The sequence below is a fragment of the Diabrotica undecimpunctata genome, chromosome 6 (genome assembly GCF_040954645.1).
Source record: "Diabrotica undecimpunctata isolate CICGRU chromosome 6, icDiaUnde3, whole genome shotgun sequence".
Lineage (NCBI taxonomy): Eukaryota > Metazoa > Arthropoda > Insecta > Coleoptera > Chrysomelidae > Diabrotica > Diabrotica undecimpunctata.
In genome coordinates, this window is record NC_092808.1 from 111,629,980 (window position 1) to 111,649,423 (window position 19,444).

General features: G+C 32.3%; 1 protein-coding gene across 3 annotated transcripts in view; it reads left to right on the top strand.

Moving 5' to 3' along the window:
- Window positions 1–19,444, top strand: part of LOC140443730 (protein tweety-like) — a 213,560-nt gene that overhangs the window by 135,598 nt on the left and 58,518 nt on the right. For all 3 annotated transcript variants that reach the window (XM_072535119.1, XM_072535121.1, XM_072535120.1), the window contains one exon: window positions 10,413–10,657. In XM_072535119.1, coding sequence (XP_072391220.1) covers window positions 10,523–10,657 — 135 coding nt within the window. In that variant the 5' untranslated portion in view covers window positions 10,413–10,522. The remainder of the gene's footprint in view (window positions 1–10,412; window positions 10,658–19,444) is intronic.

Here is a 19,444-nt window from a genome sequence, read left to right on the forward strand (position 1 = left end):
TTGTTCTGCCCAGTATCTTTCCCTCTATAATGAGCTGCATTAACGCATGTCTGACCTCTCATGACATTACCCAGATATTGCAATTTTCTTATTTTAATTGTATTTAATATCTCCTTTTCCTTATTCATCCTTTTTAAAACGTCGTTTTACGTAACCTGATTGACCCAACGTTAATGTTTTGTATTTTGAGAACGATTTCCGAAGTGGAAATTGAAACATCAATAAACTTATTTTAAACTTAAATTGTGGCTTATTCCCATTAAAATAGCAATTGCTTAAGATGCCACAAGAACGTAGTTAAGTGCTTCAGAACAACTTTATAAAATCATTAAAATGAAACTTTGCAGAACTCTCTAGCATATAAACTAACGGAGTTGTGATAAAAATAAGATCGATTTATGTTTTTTTTTGTGAGAAAAAAACGACGGAATAGCAACCTTGCTATTTCTACACCAATTGCAATTAGTCCAGTCGTCAGAGATTTGACCTCCAAAAATCATACGAAGAAGCTGAATTTTGCTGAGCATACCAATTTCGGGACCCCAAAAAATATCCAAAAAATTTGTCACTCTGACCCCCGGCTTCCCAGTAAAACCCTATTCCGTACGCGTAACTGGCATTCAAAATTGTCGGTCTCTTCAAGCGTTGTTTTTGATAGAACGCGAACGGTTCATTCTACAGAAAAAGTGCTAATGAACTTAGAATAATTATCTTAGGTACATTTTTTATTTGAATCATTTTTTTCTACGGCTTAGAGATTTTTGGTAAATCTATTGTTTCCGTTTTTTCCCCATACGAGGGTGGTTTTGCGGAGAAGCCCGGGGTAGGAGTGTTAAGCTTTTTGCATATTTTTCGCAAAATTGACATTTTCAGCAAAATTCAGCTTGTTCGTATGATTTTTAGAGGTTCATGGACATTTTCGTCTCTGACGACTGGAGTAAATTAAATGTTGTCCATTTCAAATTCACTTTACTTAAGCATCAGTAATGGGATTCAAAAGTTTGAATAATTTAAAATGAATAATTTTGAAAAAAATTATGGTTACAGTGAAAAAAATAATATTATTGACCTTTGTAAAATAACATCTTTTTTTCAAAATTATTAAAAAACTGTCAAAGATACGTAAAACGACTACTAGCCCATGGGACATTTTTAAGGGCCATTTGACCCAGTATGGATCACAAACTTAATGAACAAAATAACGGAAACAAGTAGAAAATATGGACTGGATATAAACACCAGCAAAACCAAGCTAATGATCATCAGCAAGGAAAACATAACTGGAGCAAATCTGTATGTGAACCAAATGAGAGTTGAACGTGTCTCACAATACAACTACTTGGGAACTATAATTAATGAGTCGTGGGACAATACCCAAGAGATTAAATGTCGTATCGGAAAGGCAAAATGTGCATTCTTGACTATGAGTTCTGTGTTCAAGAGTCATGACCTCTTCTGTAGATAGTTCACAGTTCTGTACGGAGTAGAAACGTGGCAATTGAAAGTGGAAACTCTATCAAAACTTCAGGCTTTTGAGCTATGGTCATACAGAAGGATCCTGAAGATATCATGGACAGACAAAGTCACCAACGAAGAAGTACTGCGGAGGATGAACACAACTGCGGATTTGGTCAACATCGTGAAGAGTCGTAAGCTGCAGTACTTGGGACATATAATGAGAAATCAAGGCAAATACGAGCTACTTCAATGCATTTTATAAGGTAAAATTGAAGGAAAAAGGGCCCCAGGACGAAGAAGAATATCCTGGCTTGCTAACCTGAGAGCATGGTATAGAAAGACCTCAACACAGCTATTTCGTATAGTAACCAACAAAGTCAACATAGCTAGAATGATCGCCAACGTTCGGAACGGACAGGCACCCTAAGAAGAAGAAAGCCCTATCGTAGGGATCTTAAACCACAAATATTGATGGTAACAACGGTACTCCACATTGCATTGGTTCCAGTCTTTCGGTTTTGTCTTTTTCTATTATGTATTTTCTATTTCTCTTCGACGATGAAGAACGCTGTTCCACGTTCTGTCAGATTCCGGCTTAAGACATACTAGTCGAAGAAAAGGATACGATGTTTAGACCAGGGTCGATAATTTTTGAAACAAAAAAAAATTATAGTAGAATGAAACCTATTGGAAAAGAAAGAGAATATGCTAAAAATGGAAGAAAAAATAAATTCCACACCATCCGAGGTCGGGAAGTGGGAGGGGGTGAGTTTTTAAGGATAAAAATCGGTTTATCACGATTTTTGGCGAAACTACAAGTGCTATGGAAAAAAGTTAAATGGCAACGTTGTAGGTAATAAAAAGATCTACAACTTTTGTGTTTACACTTTTTTCACATAACCTCAAAATTTTTGTGGAAAATGTTTTGTTTGTTGAAATCTCTACTTTCCGATAGTGTAAAAAAATATACATTACTATGGCAAATGTTTTCAAAAAACGCAAAAAACGAAAAAAACTCAAATCGAAAAATTTTTTTTTATCATTATGTACAATGTTGACGTATTTCTTATAATTAATACTGTAATTAGTCATGTAGGTTAAGATTTCATGATACATGCAAAACATTAAGATTGCAAAAAGACATGTGAAAATAGCTGTTAAAAATATTCAAGATAGGATTTAAATGGAATTTCATCAAAAAAATTTGAGTGCTATACGATTTTTTTTACAATTAAAAAACGGGTTTATTAATGTTTAATTACATTTTTGTCATGCGCAATCTTACAATACATATATATTTATGATAATATTTATGATAATATTTATGATAACATGTATATATTTATCATAATATTATTTAGGGCATTAATTTTTGCCTCTTTGATGGCATTCCTTCGTCGCCTTCTGATCTAGAAGATCTTCGAAATCTTCAAGACCATCACTGTCTTCATCTCCAATATTGTTTTCTGTCTGCGTTACTTCCTCATCCACAATTTCATCAGAATCATTATCATTAATTTCTTCATAGGCTTTTTCCTCCACATTAGAGCATTTTTCTGAGCCGTGACAACTTGAACATAAATTTGTGCATTTCAAACCATGTTTTCGGCAACCACATTTTAAATTGTTACATCCAGTTTCACAGCTGCAGCAAATAGTTTTGAGCAGTATTTCCGGGGTCAATTCCTTTTCTGTAAATTTGGGCATAATGCCTCGTTGATGTTGTTTACAGCCCCAATCTGTTACTGTCAGTTCGTTGCCCAGTCATGTTTGAAGCTGATAATGTGCCCTGTAACAATGTTGTTGTAACAATGTTGTTCAGCTGCACCTTCTGTGGGTGGGAGATTTGCCAATACGAAAGGTGATTTGATTTTTGCCAATTGATATTTTTGAAATCGTAATTGATTCAGCGTTAGCTTATCATTTTTGCACTTATAAATAGATTTAATTAATTGTAATCCATTTTTTGCGATATCTTGTTTATTTGCATCTTTTTCATAAAAAATGTTAGCCAAACTTGACAAATTTTTAGCGTCTAATAATGAATTTACGATAGTTTTCTTTCCTTTCCCGACAAATTCAGATGTTGTATCACAACCTGAAAAACAATGCAGAAATGCAATGATATTTTTGCAAGATTCATATTTGAAACTATTCGACGTGAAAAATTGATTTTTTACAGTTCCAGAACCTGGTTTAAGAAAATAAATGTCATTATTATTTTAAGAAAATTCTACAACTTTCTTATAATATTGTAGATGTCTTATCAAATTTAAACATTATTTACTTAATTGTCTGTTAATTATTGTAGAATATTTCAATTTATAATTTTTTTATTTGTCAATGTACCATAAAATCTTACGCAACATGAGTAATTACAGTGTTAATTTTAATAAATATCTCAAAATTGCACATAATGATGAAAAAAAATTTTTCGATTCTAGTTTTCTTCGTTTTTTGCGTTTTTTGAGAACATTTCCCGTAGTAATGTATATTTTTTTTACACTATCGAAAAGTAGAGATTTCAACGAACAAAAAGCCCACCGACTTTTTTAAAAAAGCTGATATTTTGACGCGTGAATTTTCGATTGAAAATTAGGGTGCTTTTTCGATATATAATCAATATCAGGTAAAAAAATAAATTTTTCAATTCCAAAAAATTAGTGTGTTTGGTACATACTAAGGAAAGTTTTCACCAAATTTTGGAAAAGATAAAAATAAAAACTCAAAAGTTTAGTTTTTTGAATTTTCCACAAAAATTATGAGGTTATGTAAAAAAAGTGTAAATACAAAAGTTGTAGATCTTTTTGTTACCTACAACTTTGCCATTTAACTTTTTTCCATAGCACTTGTAGTTTCGCCGAAAATCGCGATAAACCGATTTTTACCCTTAAAAACTCACCCCCTCCCACTTCCCGACCTCGGATGGAGTGGAATTTATTTTTTCTTCAATTTTTAGCATATTCTCTTTCTTTTCCAATAGGTTTCATTCTACTATAATTTTTTTTGACTTTTTACCTTTTTTAAAGGCTTCGACACTGGTCTAGTTTTGTACCTTAAAATAATATTAAAAGAAAATGAAAACTAGGAGGAAATTATTTTTTCAATAAAAGAATAGTCCTTGATAAACATTCGCTACAAAGAATAGCATGAAGAAAATGTTCGATAGTTATAACGAACCTTCGCTATAACTGACTATCAAGACAAAGTAAGATGATTGAAAATAAATAAGCCTTATAACCTAGTATTAAGTGCTTTGTGTAAAAACAAAGAACAAAAACAGTTTTAATAGTGAAATTAAAGTTACATTAACTTTAAAACACTTACAAGTTAATACGAATGTACCTTTACTTTTATAAAGAAGCATAATGTCTGTGCTCTTAGGCTAATTGTAGTACCACGTAAAGTAGAACTATCAATAAAATCGGTGGAAGCATAACGATACAGACTTTTTAAGCATCTTTGTAACTTTTTGTCCACGTTCTACTCTGACAACCAGATGCGCTTCTAGTATTAGTGGTATATTATCCTACATCTAAATTTAACTTGATCTTTAATTTTTTATTATTCTGACACAAGAGGTATGCATTTTGAAGTATTAGTCATTTGGACATAGTTTGAATAAGCTGAATAATTCAGCCTAAATATGACACAAAAATGACACTGAGTTCATGTGTAGATATTGACAAAGGGGAATCTTAATCCGTAAAAAAAACATGAAACATGAGGGGACGCTGTGTTTGCCAAAAACATAGGCGTACAAACTACATATATTAAAGTAAACATTAATAAATTTAATATTGCACCTTAGTTTTTTAATTAATTGGGTTTTATATTTACTAATAAAATTCTCTTAATATTATTATAAAGCCGTTTTCCCGTTGCATTTTACTTTTGTAATTAATCTATAAATAAAGTTTCACGTAATTGTAAAATTTGAAATATTTTCTCTGACTTTTCGAGCTCCGGTCCGGTAGTCGTTTACGTAACACACGTTTAAAAAAAATTGAATTTTTTTACATAATTTAAATTTTTGAAAATTACTTTGGACCTGGATGCAAAACAGTTAAAAATACTTCCAATTTTGCATTTGAGGTTCATTCTCGGGATGGGTGCGTGGGTAGTTCTTATACCCGTTCGCGTCCGCTCACGTTTACTTAATTTCACTCACACCTGTCCACGCAAGTGCGTTTCTAAATTGAGTCCCGTTCACGAACATGTGATTCACTCGTAAGCTCGAGCTACATTATATATAAAATGCATAAATTAAGTTTGATCCAAATTTAATGCAAATGTAAACATAAGATCTACGTATCTCGGTGGGTTTTGCTTTTAATCTGATAGGTGATTTTTTCTTGCCTTGGTAACTGTATTTGTACATACAATTTCAAAAATAATACCGATAAAAAGTAAAATATCTTAAAAAACTTTTTAGTAAAACTACAAATTTACCCAAATGGTAATTGGTATTTAAAAATAATAATTTGTACAAATTATCCCATAATAACCTGGTACGTCGTTCTTCCACAATCCAGCTCGTGCAAGAAAACCTCTCCGAAGTAGCAGAGCTAGGAGATACATTTAAAATTCAGCTAGCTAATTTTTTTAGTAGAGGTAGGTCACTGCATTTTTTTCCAAAACTCTAAAACAAAATCATTTGGTTGAATCTTTCATCGTATTTCATCTATTTCAATATGAGTCTTATGGATATTCTCTTCGCCTGATGAACCATTCATTTCGTCAAAGATCATTGATGATGCTGTGGATGTGGAGTTTGTGGAGGCAAAAGGTTGGTCAGTTCTCCAATGTTTTCTTGGGCTGTTTTGATTCTATGTATATATATATATATATATATATATATATATATATATATATATATATATATATATATATATATATATATATATATATATATTTAATAAACGTTCTAAATTTTTGTTCTTACAAGAAATGGTGTTATGTCTTGTTTTCGCTTTTGTTCCAATAGCTTAACTGTTATGTTACCGGTATATGCAAAATAAGTGTGTGGATAAAGAGTTTTTTTCTTCACCTTTTATATTTTAAAATATCAGGTTTTTAAGAATTATATGCTTCGGACGTACTAGTTGCTTGATTTCAAAATAAAAAGATAAATGTATGAAGTAGTACATCCCCTCCACTACCACATCCGTTTATTGTCATATCAACTAGTGTACTCTTATATACTCGGTCCCGATCTCTTCTAAGTCCCTTTTCAGACAAGGATACTGTATCCGTGACGCAGATATTACATAGACTCAAATGGAGCTTTTCACACGGAACGCGCGAGGGATACAGTATGCGAGATACCGAATTCAGTATCTCGGACCTTCCTATCGCCGACGACTGAACGCGTATGCCAGATACAGAAGAAACATTACGTTAAATGAACGCTTTCAGACACGAATACTTTTACACCACATTCCATAGACGCGCGATTTTCTGTCGAATAATTGTGAATTAGCAACGAAAGAAAGAAGGTGAATATAGTTAAATAATGGAGCGTGCTGTATTTGATAATGACAAATTTATTTGTTTGCTACAATCAAATCCCTGTATATAGGATACAGCATCGCCAGATTACTGCAATAGAAATAAAAAGCAGCAGTGCTGGTTCGAAATTTCTAAGCAAATTTGCGACAATTTTGAGGCCATGACTGCAGTACAGCAAAATGAATATGGTAAGAAATAAACATGTTTTTATTATAAATACATAGGTATTTTGTTTCATACGTATACAGTTTAGTTTTAAAAGTTTGCTAATTGGAATATTGATTATTTAACGAATATAAAACTACATTATTGTGAAAGGAATACGGTCATTTTTTATTTAGGGCGAGGTAAACAATTTACAAATTGGAAATAAGTACACAGATTTATTTTAAATATAAGTCATAGACTTTAACTTTGACTTAAAGTCATAGAAAGCCGTTCTTTTGAAGAAATACTTTTACGCATAGTTGTGTCTTTTTTACTCAATTGAATTTCCAAAATTTTATGAAGTTCTTCAAACGACTTCACAGACATTCGAAAATAATTAAAAAACTTCGATGGATATTGCAATAAATCTTGATGCAGCAAATTATACGCAAATTTTTATTTATTATGTACCACAGCATAACACACTCTTCTACATCCATAATCCAAAAATATAACCGCACTGCTACTATTTTCATACTGACGGGCATGCCCGTGAATCCGATACAGCAGCCATCACAAATTCTGTATCTCGCATACAGTATCCTCGTCTGAAAACCCTCTTAGTCTCTCTTTCTCTTTCATCTCTTTCGCAATCTTATGATTCACAAAATTCCAGGCTTTCTCTGTACAAAGCATCACTTAAACAGCCACTGTGATCCCCTCGTTTAAGCCAAACGCTCACAATAGTCACGTATTTGTCTAATCTAGCTTTTGCATACAAATGTAGTATAATCCGCAGCGTCTACATATTCTCCTGTAAAATACACATATCAACTTAATCTTTCGCATTATTCATTTCACTGCCTTTGAACCTGTAGTTTTCGAAATGAACTTTTTGATTTAAACAATCTTCATCTCGATCTTAAAAATAGTTAATATAAAATTTATTAATCCTAACTTCCTGACATTCGAAACTGGTTTGCATGGTCCATCATTTAGGTGGTCTGCTATAACGTAATGTAGCCACGTTAGACGGGGCCCCCATCTCTTTACAGCTTTCGAAGAATTCTACAGATACTTAAGTCGGAAGCTTCCTTACATCCAGCGTCACCAGCACAAAGTCGCTTTTGATACGTCACCAATACCCCATGAATCTACAGCTTGCCCGCTTCTAACTTTCTGTATCAACTTTCTGTATGCTTGCTATTTTAGATGACATTTGTCATCAGAGGATTGTCGTATTGTATCCTCTACTTAATTTTAATAAAATGTTTTAGGTTAGTCTTGGCAACCCAGCAAGCCTCCAAATCCTACTTGCACGGCCCAAGACCGTTCTTTTCATCTATAACTACTCCAGCACATATACTAGCGGTGGATTCCTCTGTTATGCTTCTCGCCTCCTTTCCACAATATATACAACTTTAGGTTTAACCTCGCTATCGTCATTTTTTTCTGTAACTATTTCAATGTTATTCCCAGAAGCTGGACCGAAATTTTGGTTGGACTGGAGCGGGTGCCCATACCCCGTCTAGATCAAAGTTCTGTGGTTCGTCAATTCTATCGAGTATTGCTCATGGTTATCTCTTTGTTATTCTTGAGCCCTTTACCTTTCAGCATGATTATGTTATAATATATTATGACTTGCGGGACGCGAGACAATGCATAGCCGTCTCCTAAGTACTTTTGTTTGTTTAACACTGGTATTGTTCAGTTTATTTTTTTATTAGTGAGTTTTCAAGTTTTCTTTTTGCGTGTACAGGGTGTAATGAGAACGGGGATGATGGTAGTGTATTGTAGCAACTAAGATTTGCTGCCTCATGCGCGATTTGGTGGTCGACAGCGGGACCCAGTACTTATTACCAGGCTCTTTTTAAGCTCATTCTCACTGTAATAAGTAGTGTATAGCTTGTCCCGTCTAGCACTCTAGATAGAGAACAGCGGCCAAGATGAGCTCTGAGCTTCCAACACATTAAGGTCTCACTGCTCCTTTGAAAGATTTCTCTTAGATTTTTCAGATTATAAATCAACTAGCACTGATAAGATTTAATTAAATAGTTAACAATGATGAAGCCTCAGAACCCCACATTTTATGTATATAATTCTCTGTTTCTGAGAATTTCTTATTTTTCCGATATTTCTGTATGTTATATCAGTGAACTGACTGTGCTACTCTATAAATATAATATATTCGCAATAGTTCGCAGTTTGCTTAATCTCCCTTTTTTTGTAAAATGCTATGTTTAAACGGTCCACACACTTTGCAACTTATTGGTGAAACAAATTGTACACAGGTTGATCGATGATACAAGTCGCCCTTATTTGGCACACAGATTGGAACAACCCGAAGATCAATCACTCTTTACTATTATGGAAATATTATTTACGGTTAGGTAAAATTAGTAAAATAGTAAATTAAAATAAAAGTGTGAGGAATGAACCGTCAAAAAAAATTAGATAATGATGAAGTTTTTTTGTCTAGCTTATTAGTTATACCGCCAGTCACAGATGATAAAGTAAATGAAGAGAAAAACTAAAATTGTGTAATAAATGGTTTTCACATAGACCTAAATGCACTCACATGAATGACAACATATTGGTGCAGGATAATGAATTCAGTTCAAATACATATATGTTAATAGTTAATATTGATATTTTTTTAATTAATATAACCCAGTCGTTCGTTAACAGCACAAGAAATACGCACACACTGTGTCATTGCGTATCAATCTTAATACATATGTCGCAATCAAACACGTTGTACGGATTTTTGAACCCAGTAAACTTACAGACCCTCCGTCTCATTTGTACTACTTAAGCCATACAGTACTACGAAAGCCATACAGTATATCCAAACAATAATATATACAATTATAAGGTCCTATAATAGGAAGTTATTATACAATATATTAATATTACGTCGTATGTAAGCCATGTTGGAGTATTTTTTCAAGGTTGTAATACACCAAGCAAATTCGTCTTCGATGGTAAAGTTTGGCTTCATTATTATTAGTTTTATATTTTGACCCAATCTATATTTATTTCTTCTAACCTTTGTTCCCTTCCTTTCCTCTCCTGTAATACATCACTTATTATGTCAGTTGTTGACATTATCGTAGAATAGCCTCTTACAATTGCCTCTATCTGTTCATAAAGATATTAGGAGCAAATATCTTCCTCACTTAAATTAAAAAAATAAAAATTGCAAATATGACCTAGATACCAAAATCATAATATATCTATACGTATTACATATATGCATTCAAAATGTTTACTTATATAAATAATTTTTGTTTCAGAACTTTTTAATAAAGCTACATTCAACAAAAATGGTGTGATTGAAAACTCGGATTTCTTCATAGTGGTGTAACTCCCGATAGCAGGGGGGCCACTCTCCAGTTTGGAGGGCATGGGCATGATATCGCCCGACGACGCATACAGCTATCCTCTGATAGCACGCTTCCTACATTCTCTGCCCCACGTCAATGTCAGCTTTCAACATGTCAACAGCTCGTTTGAACCCAACAATCCCGTATACTTGGAGGTAAGTTTTGTTAATTAAAATTTTTCCTTTGGTGGAGTATTTTATTGGAGTAGTTATTTATTAAAACTCTTATTATTAGTTGTTGAATAAATTTACTGAATAGAGAATATGCGCAATTTTTGTACACAAAAATTACCCATTAGGAAAAGAAGTTATTAAAACTATTACTACTGAGCTCTCTATTTAATATCAACTTGCATTGGTACCGTGAATACAAAATATCCAGAATTTTATACGAATATGTCCGGTTTAGTTCTTTTTGTATGGTGTAAATATTCATGGGAAATATGTTCATGACAGTATTGGTCTGAATATAGACCATATAGACAATATAGACGCACTGAAAAGGTGATAAAAAACACAATCTTAAAAGAGCTTCTATAACAAATAGGAACCAAGCTGGCAATTTTTGTTCTTAAAATCTTATTTCCATTGTTTATCACATTAAGAGCTGAAAATTGATTAATTATGAAGTTTAATTTTTCCAGAAAAAAAGTTGAATTCTACTATTATTCCCTAAGAAATATTAAAATTTTATTGATCAATATATTATTAATATAAATATATAATAATTATTATTAATTCTCCTTGTAAAGTACAAAAATATTCGTTTCAAAATTTATTTTAAAACCATTTATTCAGGCGTGTAAAATCTTAAAAAAATCCTTCGTATCAGATTTTAAATTAAATAAACACATTTACAGTAATAATTTATAATTAATAATATATATTTATGTAAATAATATATATACATTATTTATTAAAATTTAAATATTTCTTACGAAATAATGGTAAAATTCAATAACTTTTTTATGGGATTTTCAGATTTTTCCGGAAGGTGAAAGTAGACCAGTTCTTCTTATTTTCTCGAGCTTACCTCATTAAAAAAAATTAATGTTTTGCGTGACATAGAAGGCGAGATTGCAAATTTTTGCGCTTTAATTTGAAGTTCCATTCTCCCCTCCACTTTAACGTGGCGGTATTTTACGAGTAGGATTACTTTAACAGTTTATAACTTTTTACAACTTCAATGTATATGTCATCTATAAATTATATCATAAAATCTGGATCCTCACTTATAATCTGTAAAATTTTCAGCTCTTAATGTTAATAAACAATGGAAATATGATTTTCAGAAAAAATGCTATATTAGTTTCTATTGCTCATATGTTCTTTTTTTTTAACATTGTGTTTTGTCACATCTTTTCATTAAGCCTACTTACAAGGGTGACAGAAAATATCATAATTATTATACCGTTGAATAGTATAACCGTTTTTTTTTAATAACAATTGTGATAAAGTGTTGAAGTTTTTTTAATATAAATATGATAAAATTAAAGCCTCAAAGCATCGATTGCGATATGCTAAATACGAGCCCCTTCCCATATTAGTTGGTCCACCTATGGAATTTACAGTTTAAGTCGATTACCATAAACAAATTACACTCGGCATGTTTTTATAAGTTCCCATATTTAATATGGCATTTTTATTATTATTTATTAAAAACATTACCCTTATGGTTTTTTATTTATTTTCAACAATAAAAAAATCTCATAAACCCTGGTTATGCATTCACTTCTGTCAATATACGTTGATTTTTTCATAATTACGTTAAATCCAGAGGTAGCTATGGAAAAATGACATCAAAACAATAATATTGTCGGTTAATGTCAAATGTATTTTGTAGTATTGTAAAGCTTTTTGCCGTTTGTGGATTGTACAACGAGTCTAGGTAAAGTCATCGATGAGAAAATTTGTTCGATCATTATTAGATTTTTTAATTCTGGAAAATCCAATTCTGAAATCGCGAATATGTTAAAATTGTCACGCTATAGTGTAAGAAATATAGTCAGAAGATACAAAACTACAGGTTCGGTCGTCACAAAACCTAGAAATGAACGATAAAATAAAATAACCGAAGGAGATCAAAGGGCATTAAGACACATTATAGTGAAAAATCGAGGCAAATTTCGACAAATTTCGAGGTATTTGCGACGAGCAAATTATATGGAGTTAAGCGTTTTATGGAGTGAAGTTATTGGAAGACATGTTTCTAGATCAACATGTCACCGAGTGGCCCACATATTAGGATTTGGTACTTACAAAGTAAGTTTTATAGTTGAAAAAATTAGTACGAATAGAGACTTTGGGGCGCGAAATGAAAAAACCTTTGAGAAAACATCCTGCCAGGTCCGTCAACGAATTGAAGAAAAAATTGCAAGAAATATGGGATTCGTTTACATTAGAATTTTGTCAGAACTTGGTAAAAACTATGCCTCGAAGAATTGTGGATGTTATTAAAAATAAAGGGATGTAACTCAGTGATAAACTTTCACATTTTTTTTGTCAATATTACATATTCTATGAATTTTTTTAAATTTATTATTATTCTGTTTAATCAATAGTTTCCATTACGTTATAAAATATTTTCTGTAATTAGGAAATTCAAAAATGTTTACGTTGCGCTTTTATTTTTGTTGTCTAAAATTCAATTTTCTTATCAATCTAACGTTGGGCTAACTGATATAGAGTCACTGTTTGGGCAGGCAGAGTTGTTTAAATAATCCCTCTCCGGGATAAACAAATTGGATAAGTTACAAACTACACTACCGAGCATAAAATTAGAGTCACCCCGTATTTTGAATTTATTTTAGAAATTATTATTCTGTTTTAATTATTTTCGGTTGTAACATAGTTTACTAATGGATTTCGTGAAAAAAAAATTGTTCTCGTTGTTGTTTCGACAAGCGTTTGAGATAAAAAGGGCCCCTTAGCCTAATTCCTAAAAAACGTTATCAGCACAGTTTTTGTTTCTATGGTTTTAACGTCAATTGTAAATTGTTTGTGTATTGTTATCACTGTCAGTGTATTGCAATGAGCATAAATTCTGTTGTAGCGGCAAGAATTGCGAGAAACGTTGGTGTAAGTCTCTGGAGTGTGCAACGAGTATGGCAACGGTACGAAGAGACCGGTCTGCTTAATCGAAGACCTGGTTCAGGTCGAGGCAGGATTACAACAGCTAGAGATGACCGCTTTGTCGTTTCTAGTGCTTTGAGAAACCGAACGGTCACGGCAGTTTCTGTTCGAAATCATCTGCAAGAAGTGAGAAATGTAAACATAAGTGAATGGACAGTTAGGAGATGACTTCATGCTGCTGGTTTATCTTCTCGAACTAAAGTAACTGGACCGCCGCTTTCAAGTGAACACCGAATTGCCAGATTGAATTTTGCACGAGAACACTTGGCTTGGACAATGCAGGATTGGAGTCGTGTATTGTTTTCCGATGAATCGAGATTCTGTCTTACGGGCTCAGACAAACGTGTAAGAGTGTGGCGACGTCCAGGCGAGAGATATGCTCAAGCATGTGTTGCCGAGTGTCTTCCATTTGGTGGAGAGTCAGTTATGGCATGGGGAGGCATATCGTTTGATGCTTGCACGGAGTTAGTCTTTATCGAGAATGGGACATTGACAGCGCATAGGTACCTGACACAGATTCTGGAAGACCATGTTTTACCGTTTATAGTTATTCTTGGAGACGACGCAACATTTATGCATGATAATGCACGGCCCCACAATAGGCCCCATAGAACATGTTTGGGATGAGATAAAGAGACGTTTACGGAGTCATGTGCCGGCCCCCAGAAATTCGAGAGAGCTTCGCGACATATTGGTGCAAGAATGGAATGATCTTCCGCAGAATCTGATCCAAAATCTGATCCAAAGCATGCCACGTCGTTTGCAAGCTGTTATCACTGCCAGAGGAGGAAATACTCGCTACTGAAGTTCTTAGAATTTCTTTTTATCAACAAAAAGCACATCAAATTAAAATTGTCCCTTTTCAATATTTAGTATATCAAAGGAAAATTCTTCATTTCCAATATTTTTAATAAACTTTAAACGACAAAAACGTTGTTTTCTTTAAGCAATCCGTTAGTAAACTATGTTACAATCGAAAATAGTTAAAACAGAATAATAATTTCTAAAATAAATTCAAATTACGGGGTGACCCTAATTTTATGCTCGGTAGTGTATTTGGTGGATCTAGCTGAGATTTAGAACAGTTCAATAACTCATTAAATTGCAAGTAGTTATATTACATGCCATTATGCAAAAACCAAATTTTACGGGTTTTTTGTAATTTTCTCGATCAATTGTTTATTTATTTTAATTTAGATACTCGCAAATTAAAGAACTTTTTTTAAGGTCTATAACTTTTATTTGAACCATTTTCTCTAAAATGTGTGAGAAACGTTTTATAGGCAAAGACAAAATCAGCTGTACGTCTTCAAGGATTTGTCATCAGGTTAGAACCTTCGAAAACCTGTGTAAGATTTTTACGTGAAATCGATGATTTTTTCAGACAGACTAGGGTGTAACGTATGTCCTTTTCGGGACTAAACTCCCTTTATATTAGTTTCCGCTCTCTAGATTACGTAAAGAAATTAAAAAAAAAATAGGAATATAATAGCTATCTTACTTTTTTTAAAAATATTTTACACTTTTTCAATTATTCATGTCGGCAATAAAAAATTAAAACTATGTATATCAAAAAAGTAAACTCAACTTCTGAAATCCCTTATTGACGTCAACAATATTTGCTTATTGTGTTATGTAAACTTACAGTACGAATGTACAGTCATATAGAGTAGTGTTTACATGTTAGCCTGAATTTTAGATTGCATGATATGATAAAATACAGCGTTTCGTTAAAATGGAAAAAACAAACCGTGTACGAGGGTTGATTCCAATATGTATTTTGTATTATATATTTTTTCTATTACCAACTGCAGTTCTTTACTGTCTTTACTTTTTAATCGGCTCTTTGTAACATACTCAAGAAAATAAATAAATGTCTATTTTATAGATTGTTCAGTAATTTCAATGGTATTTGATTAATACTATAATTCTACGTTTTTGAAAACTTTCTAATTAGTATCACTTCCAGGCTGGAAATATCGTCGGCAAGATTGTCTCAAGTGGATTATACAGGGTGTCCCAGACTAAATTACCCACGCTATATCTCTTAAACGAATAGAGATTTTCGAATGTGACAAAAAGTGATCTATTCTACTTTTAATATGGCGTAGAAAAAATCATCCCCTAAATATGCATCCCTTAGTTACAACCCCTAACTTTAATTTTTTTAATAGTACTCTGTATATTTTTTTATAGTTTTGGATGTGGTCTTCTATCGTCTATTCAACCGATTTATTAAAAATAAAATCGGTTTGTAAATAATCAAGAAATCAATTTTTTTTAATTTTGTTAATTAAGTGTCCCAGACTAATTTATCCAGGCTATATTTATTAAAAAAATAGAGATTTTTTAAAGGGACAATAACTGGTCTATTCCATTTGTAATACACTTTAATATGGCGAAGAAAACATCATCCCCTAAATATTCATCTCTTAGTTACAACCCCCAACTTAAATTTTTTAATGGCACCCTGTACATTTTTTATAGTTTTGGATGTGGTCTTCTATCGTCTATTCAATCGATTTTTTAAAAATAAAATGGGTTTGTAAAGTATCAAGAAAATATCAGTTTATTTTTTATTTTTGTTAAATTAATTAAGATAGCCTTAAAAAAAGAATAGAATAGAAATATTATGCTTTATTATCATTGAAAATTTTACTATTTTAACTACGTAGTATAACTTCTTACGTGTGTACGAAGTACACAGTCTTTTTATTTAAACATTATTTTTAATTTTTCAAAATTTGGTCTTTGTAGGAGCATACGTTATCTTCCAGTGTGCAAAAATTAACAAAATACAATATTTGAAAAACTTTTGCGGTTATTTTACGTCTTGGATATTACCCTTAATTCAGGTTGCCATGATTTGATTTGTCAAATCAACAATTATTATTTTTGACGTTTGGTATTAGACCAGTAATAATTATATTTGTTGTAATTGTGTATCTATAACATTTCAATATGCCTTATTTATTTTCGCCTGACGAGTACGTTGGGATCATTTTGATTTATGGAGAATGCCTAAAAAATAGGAGAATTTCCCGACAATTATATCATGAAAGGTTTCCAAATCGAAACATTCCAAGCGAAAAAACCTTGAATTTGGAACGCTCAGTTAGACAGGGACATTTTCCTAATAATAAAAGAGGTACAATTGAACGCACAGTAAGATGTAACCAAAACCTTATTAATGTACTAGCATATGTTAATTTTAATCCCAAGGTGTCTGTTAGAACCCTCGCCAGTGAATGTGGCATTCCAAAAAGTTCTGTGCATAGAATTCTCAAATATTTTAAGTACCATCCTTTTAAAGTGCACCTAGTTCAAGGATTACAGCCTGGTGATGACCAAAGACGTCCTGAGTTTTTTGCAAAAATGATGTTAAAAATCAGTGATGATCCACTTTTTTATCAAAAATATTGTAAAGTGATGAGGCTAGATTTCACAATAATGGTGTTGTCAACCATCACAATTCCAATTATTGGTCTCCCGTGAACCCACATTGGATGATAGAAACAAGATTTTAGAATATTTGGGGTATAAATATGTGGTGCGGTTTATTTAATGGCCGTGTTATAGGTCCTTACTTTTTTAACGGCACTCTAACAGGTGTTCGATATTTAGACTTTTTAGAAAACATTCTACCCGATTTGCTAGAAGATATTCCTCTTCATGAGCGTTAAGAAATGTGGTGGCAACAAGACGGAGCTCTTCCACATAATGCGAGAATCGTTAGCGACCACCTACAAAACCGTTTTGATAACCACTGGATAGCAAACAACTCTCCAGAAATTATGTGGGCCGCACGTTCATGTGATTTGTCACCTATTGACTCTTTCTTTTGGGGAGCGATAAAAGATATTGTTTTTCAATCAAAACCGCAAAATTTAGAGGAATTAAAAGAAAAAATAAGACAAGCATGTCGCCAAATTAGTCCAGAAATGATTCGAGCCACACGTACCAGAAATCTTCTGGAACGATTCGAAATGTGTGTTGCAGCAGGTGGGTTCCAATTCGAACATTTAATGTAAATAATATTAGTTAGTTAAATTTTGAAAAATTAAAAATAATGTTTAAATAAAAAGACTGTGTACTTCGTACGCACGTAAGAAGTTATACTACGTAGTTAAAATAGTAAAATTTTCAATGATAATAAAGCATAATATTTCTTTTCTATTCTATTTTTTAAGGCTATCTTGATTAATTTAACAAAAATAAAAAATAAACTGATATTTTCTCGATACTTTACAAACCCATTTTATTTTTAAAAAATCGATTGAATAGACGATAGAAGACCACATCCAAAACTATAAAAAATGTACAGGGTGCCATTAAAAAATTTAAGTTAGGGGTTGTAACTAAGAGATGAATATTTATGGGATGATGTTTTCTTCGCCATATTAAAGTGTATTACAAATGGAATAGACCAGTTTTTGTCCCTTTAGAAAAATCTCTATTTTGTTAATAAATATAGCCTTGATAAATTAATCTGGGACACTTCATTAACAAAAATAAAAAATAAATTGATTTCTTGATTATTTACAAACCGATTTTATTTTTAATAAATCTGTTGAATAGACGATAGAAGACCACATCCAAAACTATAAAAAAATATACAGGGTGCCATTAAAAAAATTAAAGTTAGGGGTTGTAACTAAGGCATTAATATTTAGGGGATGATTTTTTTCTACGTCATATTTAAGTGTATTACAAGTAGAATAGACCACTTTTTGTCTCATTCAAAAATCTCTATTCGTTTAAGAGATATAGTGTGGGTAAATTAGTCTGGGACACCCTGTACAGTGAACTTAGTTTTCTTACGAGTTTTTTTAATCGTATGCAGGTAAAACATTAGTGATTTTTAATTGTAATAACAGAACGAATAAGATTATTCCTTCCTCTTATTCATATATTAGGTGTTAAGTCTGTTCTTGTCCGATCTTAAGCCAGCTCTCCCGCCGTCCTTTAAATGGTCTTCCTGTTTAAATGGTCGGGTGTCTGTTAATCTTGAATCTTTTATTATACGTAGTAGTCTCTCACTATCTATTCGTGTAACATTCTGGTTCCATCTCGTTTTCTCTGTCTTCCTCATTGTATAATATTCCGTATTTTACAAAGATCTCTTATTTGGTATTCTGTCTCTTTCCCAGAAATTGATCTTAAGACTCATATTTCTAGCGTTCTAAGTATTCTTTTTGTACCTGCTCTCGTTGCAGAAACATAGCTATGAAACGAAATGCTTTGGTGGAGCCGTCTCCTAATATCTCTATATCGTTTTAAATAAGTTTCTCTCACTTCCTACCGTTCACAGTGCATACCCTCTTAAATTATTTCCGATACTCTATATATACATATCCAATGTAGAAACCACATGAAATAAAATTGTTTGTGTCCTTATTTTAAAATATTATAAAAAACGGCGAGATTTAGACATAAATTTAAATGGTACAGGGTGATTCATGCAAACCTCACGCAGTCTATAATTTTTCTTTGTACTGAGACACCCTGTATATTTTTATATTTTTAAAAGTTCCTTAACAATCCGATCTCAACCAACTATTATCATTTAGGGTCTATTATGCAGATGATGTCGTATTAATCGCAGATAACTTACAGGATACAGTTTCTATGCTACATTCGCTTAAAAGTCTGTCTGAAAGAGCAGGATTAAAGATAAACTTTGAGAAAACTAAACTTATGACAAATCTCGTAATGAGTGGAAATATAACTATCGACAATAATACCATACAACAAACAGACACTTATAAATATCTGGGACACGAGATCAAAATAAACAGAGACAATCAAACA